This window comes from Bison bison, unplaced genomic scaffold, assembly GCF_000754665.1.
Source record: "Bison bison bison isolate TAMUID 2011002044 unplaced genomic scaffold, Bison_UMD1.0 scf7180017864492, whole genome shotgun sequence".
In the NCBI taxonomy this organism is placed as follows: Eukaryota; Metazoa; Chordata; class Mammalia; order Artiodactyla; family Bovidae; genus Bison; species Bison bison.
The window spans coordinates 4,989,521-4,995,396 of NW_011495051.1; the positions used below are offsets into that span (position 1 = coordinate 4,989,521).

Below are 5,876 nucleotides of genomic sequence, written 5' to 3' on the forward strand. Positions count from 1 at the left end.
CCTGCACGTAGTAAGGGTCTCCGATGACCCGCAGCGGTTTGTCCACATTCGTGTTCTGGGAGCCATCCTGGATTAAAATCATCTTCACTCCAGCCCGTTCCTGTACAACCAAGGTGGCGTTAGAGCTGAGCCCTCCAAGAACTTCCTGGGGCATGGGGGGACGGGTCACTCCTGGTCCAAAAGGACGAAGGGCTCTGGCTCGGTGGCGGGGGGCAGTGGCGTGCACAGGCACAGCCGCGGGAAGGAGGCTGTCCCGGGACAGGAGGAGCCTGCACCCTCACCTGCAGCTGCTTGATGGTCTCCCCGCCCTTGCCAATGACCAGGCCAGCCTTGCCCGCGGGGATCATGATCTCCTGCACTGTGCCGTTCTGGCCCCCGTTGGCGTTGTCGTGGAACTGGCCCGGGGGCCCCCCACGGCCCCGGGAGACAATGTCGTCCAGCATCATCTTCGCTTTCCTGGAAAGGGAAAAAACAGGTACTCTCTGAATGCTTGCCTGGAGGCTCAGCCCTGCTCCCAGGAAAGGGGGTTCCAACCCCCTTTCTGGGTCTGACAGAGGGCCCATCCCCAGAGCTGGGGCTATTCTGGGCCAGGTTCCCCAGATCTCAGGAGATTCACTGTGTCAGGCAGCCCCCCGGTGCAGGCACGGCATGAGGAACATGGTGTGGGAGTCACTCTAAACTTCAAAGGGATCCAGAGGGCTTCGCCCACCCACTTTGTCATGACAGGCCCAGCCAGAGACTTACTGCACAGATTCCGGGGCTCCTGTCAAGGACACACTGCGTTCAGGTAGGCCACCGCTGTCTGGAGAGAGGAGTGGAGAGAGGATCAGCGCTTTTTTGAGTCAATGCCTTGGGCAGACAACCGGGAGGACCTTCCATGGAGATGAGATTTCTAGGAACAATCGACAGCTACTTCTGCCACTGTACAGCACCCTGACAAATCAATTTACCTCCCCAAACACTTGAGAGGGTGCTTTATGCACAGCCAAGAAGCCTGAAGTCTAGCAAAGGAAGCAAAACTTTTAGTGAAAAGATAATATGGAAGGAGAGGCAGATTCCAGAAGATCCCAACTGGGCCCCTTCCATCACCACCCATGTGAACACCTTCCAGTCAATGTACTGCGTGTCAGGCAGGGCGAGCACTCAGAAACCCCTGCAAATCAGGTACCTGCCAAGGCGCAGGCAGGACTGGATTTAAGCCCAGGCCTGACCTCAAGCCTGTCCTTCCTAAGGAGCTCCCCTGCCTTACACTTTCAAACAAGGTGTTGTAGCTCAGGTGGCAACACAGTCAGAGCGGGATCTGGGGTGCGGCTCCCTATACTGGATTCTAGCCCTCTGCGCTCATGGAGAGCAGAGGGAGACAAGAGTTGCAGCTACACCTTGACGCACTGTGCAAAGGCGGCACACAGAACAAGCGCAATAACGCCAGCCCGCTTCACCTCCATCCCATCACGGCGGCCAGGGGTCATGAGAACGCGCCAAGAGCCCCAGCAGAGGCACCCATCCCCATCCAGCTCTAGCGCTCCTACCTGGAGAGATTTGGACTTTGCAGCCTGAGTCCTGCTGGATTTTGTTAATCTGTTCACCTCCTCTGCCGATGACTGGGTGGAGAAAAAGAAGAAGAGCAGAGATGGATGGGAGGAGGCTGGCGCTGAGCCCCCCTGCCCAGAGAATGAATGAGAGTAAGCACAAAACAGCTCCTTCAAAATAAAAGAAAAAAATAACAAAAACGAAAAACAAACAAAAATTGCAAAACACATCAGGCTCCTTCAGTGCTCCTGTGGCCTCTATGTTTCTGCACAGCCCCTTCTGGTGCCCCTCACCAGATCTCTGAGCTGGGTTGGGGGGCTGTCCAGGCAATCACTCCCCATTCCACTCACCCTTTCCTGCACCTGCCCCAGAGCCTGGGCCTGGGTCAGAGGGGCAGCGGGGGGGAGGAGGCATCAGCAGGAAAAAAAAATATGAACAGACTCATCTTTGGGATTTCCAACCACAAAAGAAACTACATACATAAATATGTATTTCCACCATATGTAATGAGGGGAAAAAATAATCTGGCTCCTTCAGACCACAGGTCCCAGGGTTGGCAGGCGCTCTCCTGAGAGACTGCCCTGGGGGCACGGGGCAGGGGTTAATGGGCACCACAGGACCACAGTGGTTCACACTCACTTAGTCCCACCATGCCGTCTGGAACTCGGTACTCTTCTGTCATTGAAGTCCTACAAAGAGAAACAATGAGAGTCAGCCTCAAGTCAGGAAGCAGCAGAGGGGATGGAAGAGCCAGAGGGCCTCCTGGAAAAAAGACCCTCAAAACAGAAGTCCTGCCTCCTGCAACATGGGGACCAAGCTCCCACAGGCCTAAGCAGAGTCTGACAAGGGCATGGGGGTTCCCTCACCCCACAGCAGACCACCCAACCTCTCGGGGCCCCCGTTTCCCACTCTGGGCCACAAGAGGCTTAGCCTGCTGGACCAGTGCTGCCCACCGACTCAGGGCAAGAGTGAGAACCTGGAACACTTTCACAGCAATCTGAAAGTGTCATCCTATACCTATAGATTCTAACTTAAAAATTGGTTTTGTATCTTTTTCACTTCATTCTTCTAGTGAGTTGCTTTTACTGCATTTCACAAAATTTTAGCTAATAGTGGAAAAAAAAAAAAAAAAGAACGTGGTCCTTCAGAAAGAATGCTCTAGAGTAAAAAGGTAGGAAAGGAACACACCCCCACCCCAGCTCTCAGGGAACAAGAATCCGCAGAAGCAGGTGAGAAGTCAGGGCCAGTCCCCAGCCTTTTCCAGGAGGAAGGATGGCAGGGCTTCTAAGTATCCCCATCCAACAAAGGAAGCAAAGGGGCGCAAAGAACCCCTTCCCGATTACAGCTAACAGCCACAGCCCTATGCTCCATATGGTCCCACAGACAATAAGTAAGGACAAACGAAGCTCCTTCTGCCTTTCTGTCTTCTCCCTGGTTGACAGAAAGTAAGACAAAGTCCTGTACAACCAGGCTCCCAGACAGAGTGCTCCCTCCAGTCAGCAAGAAAGGCCAGAGACAACGAGGAAACGACCTGCTCTCCAACCCACCACTTACCTGGGGGGAGGATGAATGGGTCCGAGTTGAGAACTCATGGCTGCAAAGAGAAAACCCAAAGGACAGATTGGCCCAGCTCCTCTCTGGGACCCCAAACACCATGCCCTGGGCACACCTGCCATGCAAGGGGCCACAAGCTATATCCCAGTGCCTCTGAGCCTCCCTGAGTGAGCACAACAGGGCCACCTAACAACAGCCATGCTTGGAGGTGGCTGCTTCACAATCCAGGCTCTGGGGTCTCATGGGCCCTGGAGGGACATCAAGAGCCTCCATAAAGGAGAGGTGCTGTCTGCTCAGTACTTCCAGCTCCTGTCTGGAGAGTACTTCCTGCTAAAACCTCTTAAGATCCTGAAGCAGCCTCTGCCAGTGTCACCCAATGGACTTACAGTCTCCCTGGGAAGCCAGCTTCTTGCTCTCTGGTTGGTCTGTGAAAAGAAAGAGGATGTCAGATGCAATGCCTACCCACCCACAGCTGCCTCAAATCTGATGCTGGTGCCACATGTCCTGGCAAACAAGCCTCCTGCCCCCAACTCTCAACATCAGATGCAAGACAAGAGAATAAGAGACCTAATCTCACCACCAGCACTCAGGGATAAAGAGCTCTTTATAACAGGGGGAAAATGATGGTGACCCTAGTCCTTCCAGCTTAGGCCCAAATCTGCCTTGGGGAAGTTGGGCTGATCAGTGAGTTGATAGTTTAGGCTGTGTGCCTCTGGGTCAGCCACACTGCACTGACATGGGGCCTTAAGAGAACCCTAGCTTAGCAGAGGAGGAGGAACAATCTTGAAAACTTACGACCTGGACCTGGTCACAGTCAATCTGCTCTCCTCAGCCACCTGATACTTCAGGACGGCAGCCCAGACAAAAAGAACGAACAAAGCTGGGATTGCTGAGGTTTTAAAACACCAAATGGCAGTGGGCTCCCCCCACTCTGAACCACATTCCAACAAAAGCACTTCACTCTCTACCCCCAGCCCTTCCAGCAAGGCAGGTAGTTACCTCCATCTTCTAACTGCCTCTTTTGGCCCCCAAAACCAAAATCAGGAGTGCTGTTATTCACTGTGGTAGCTGCGTCGCCTCCAATCTTGGCTGCGATCTAGAAGTGAAGTTGCGAGCAGAGAAGAATTACTACCCAAAGCCAGCCTCTGTGGTGCTCAGGTCAACCTTTCACCTCTTTGGTTCATGAATACCCAACAGGTCTTGCTGTCTGGCCTGGGAGTGGCATTCCCTGGATTTAGGGACGAGCCTGTTGGTTAAGGCTTCACTGATGGCTCAGCTGGTAAAGAATCCATCTGCAATGTGGGAGACCTGGGTTCGATCTCGGGGTTGGGAAGATCCCCTGGAGAAGGGAACGGCTACCCACTCCAGTATCCTGGCCTGGAGAATTCCACGGACTCTACAGTCCATGGGGTTGCAAAGAGTCGGACACGACTGGGCGACTTTCACTGTTGGTTAAAACATTTCTAGGAATTCCAAAGTTATTCAGGAATTTCAAAGAAGCTCCCTTTCTCTATCAAATTTGTGCCTAAACTGTTCATGGCCAGAGGATAACCCGCACTGACTTTTCTAGGGATGAAAGGAGGAAAAGTTCAGGTGCCCTCCACCAGGGAGAACTTCCAGACACTTCCTTGCCCAAGCACCTGGGCCTCTGGGATGCTCAAGAGCACACCCTCAAAATCTTTCCATTTGTTGAACAGATCTTAGGGAAGTCTGCCTCTGAAACCCTCATCTAGACCAAAACAAAAGGCCCTTTTCTGAACACGTGTTACATTTCGGACACAAAAACAACGTTGAATAAACCCCAACCCAATAAATTTAAAACCAGAGTATGCTGATAGGATTACTACAAGTTTTCCAAAGAGACACAAACCATGACCTGAGAATCTATATTTTAACCTCTCTAAAACTTACATAAAAAAACAAAACAAAACAAAACTTGAAGCCTAAACTCTTGGGATGCCCAGTTGGGGTCTTATCCCAAGCAAACAGAAAGCCCCACCTCCCCTTGTTTTAGCTGCCTCTCAATTAAGCCAGTAAGGGTCGGGGAGTGAGGGTCAATCATATCAACTGCACCTAAGAACTCTATCGCATGCCAAGGGTGAAAGCCACAGACCACATTGGGAGGGCAAGAGGGCGTTCCCCTAATGGGACCTCCCTGTGCTGGAGGATTTGGGGGCAATTCTGACTGAGAAAGCACTCAATGGCCTGAGCCCGGTCAGTTTCCTTTTGAAAGGGCGGCAAAGTCCTCGCTTTCTGTGGGCCTCTTCCCCTCAGGCCGTGGAGTGCCGGGGAGGTCACACATCAGAATGTGAAACCTCCATGTAGTCATCACGCCCCAGAACACAGCGGTGGGACCCTTCCCTTCTTTCCCCAAAAGAGAAACAGGGTGCTTGCAAATGACCTGAAGCATCACAGTCAGTCCCTAGGCCTACCCTCCCCATTTCAACGAAACGCTTGGCCACTGCCTGGCAGCCACAGGGTCCCCTTTCTACTTTTCAGGTTCAAGAGGAAGAACTTTTCTAATCCCCTAAAGTCCCTCCTTCCTGGGGACCAGGCAGAAAAGGGACAAAGTTAGTGGGAGCAGAGAAAGACCTTCCCAGGAAGGCGGAACCCCTGCTTCTACGAGTAGAGAGTGTCCTAAAGGGTGGAAACCCCAAAGTGAGTCCCCGCGCTGCAGGGGACCCTGCACACTCTGGGGCCGCTTTTGGGTCACCCCTCCCAGACGACCCTTCCCCCTTGTAGGGGGTCACCCCCGGGGGGAGTGCCCCACTCCAGGCTCCTGGGGAGGCCCA

The 5,876-nt window shown here is 53.0% G+C and overlaps 1 protein-coding gene across 1 annotated transcript in view; it reads right to left on the reverse strand.

The window, feature by feature from the left end:
* The window catches only part of KHSRP (KH-type splicing regulatory protein), a 9,643-nt gene extending 4,118 nt beyond the window's left edge, over positions 1–5,525 (reverse strand). Inside the window, exons 1-9 of the mRNA XM_010828466.1 lie at positions 5,517–5,525; positions 4,084–4,180; positions 3,471–3,509; positions 3,085–3,124; positions 2,170–2,219; positions 1,530–1,601; positions 745–802; positions 282–456; positions 6–100 (exon numbers count right to left, since the gene is read on the reverse strand). Of these exons, the coding sequence (XP_010826768.1) occupies positions 6–100; positions 282–456; positions 745–802; positions 1,530–1,601; positions 2,170–2,219; positions 3,085–3,124; positions 3,471–3,509; positions 4,084–4,180; positions 5,517–5,525 (635 nt within the window). The remainder of the gene's footprint in view (positions 1–5; positions 101–281; positions 457–744; positions 803–1,529; positions 1,602–2,169; positions 2,220–3,084; positions 3,125–3,470; positions 3,510–4,083; positions 4,181–5,516) is intronic.
* Positions 5,526–5,876: the final 351 nt, after the last annotated feature.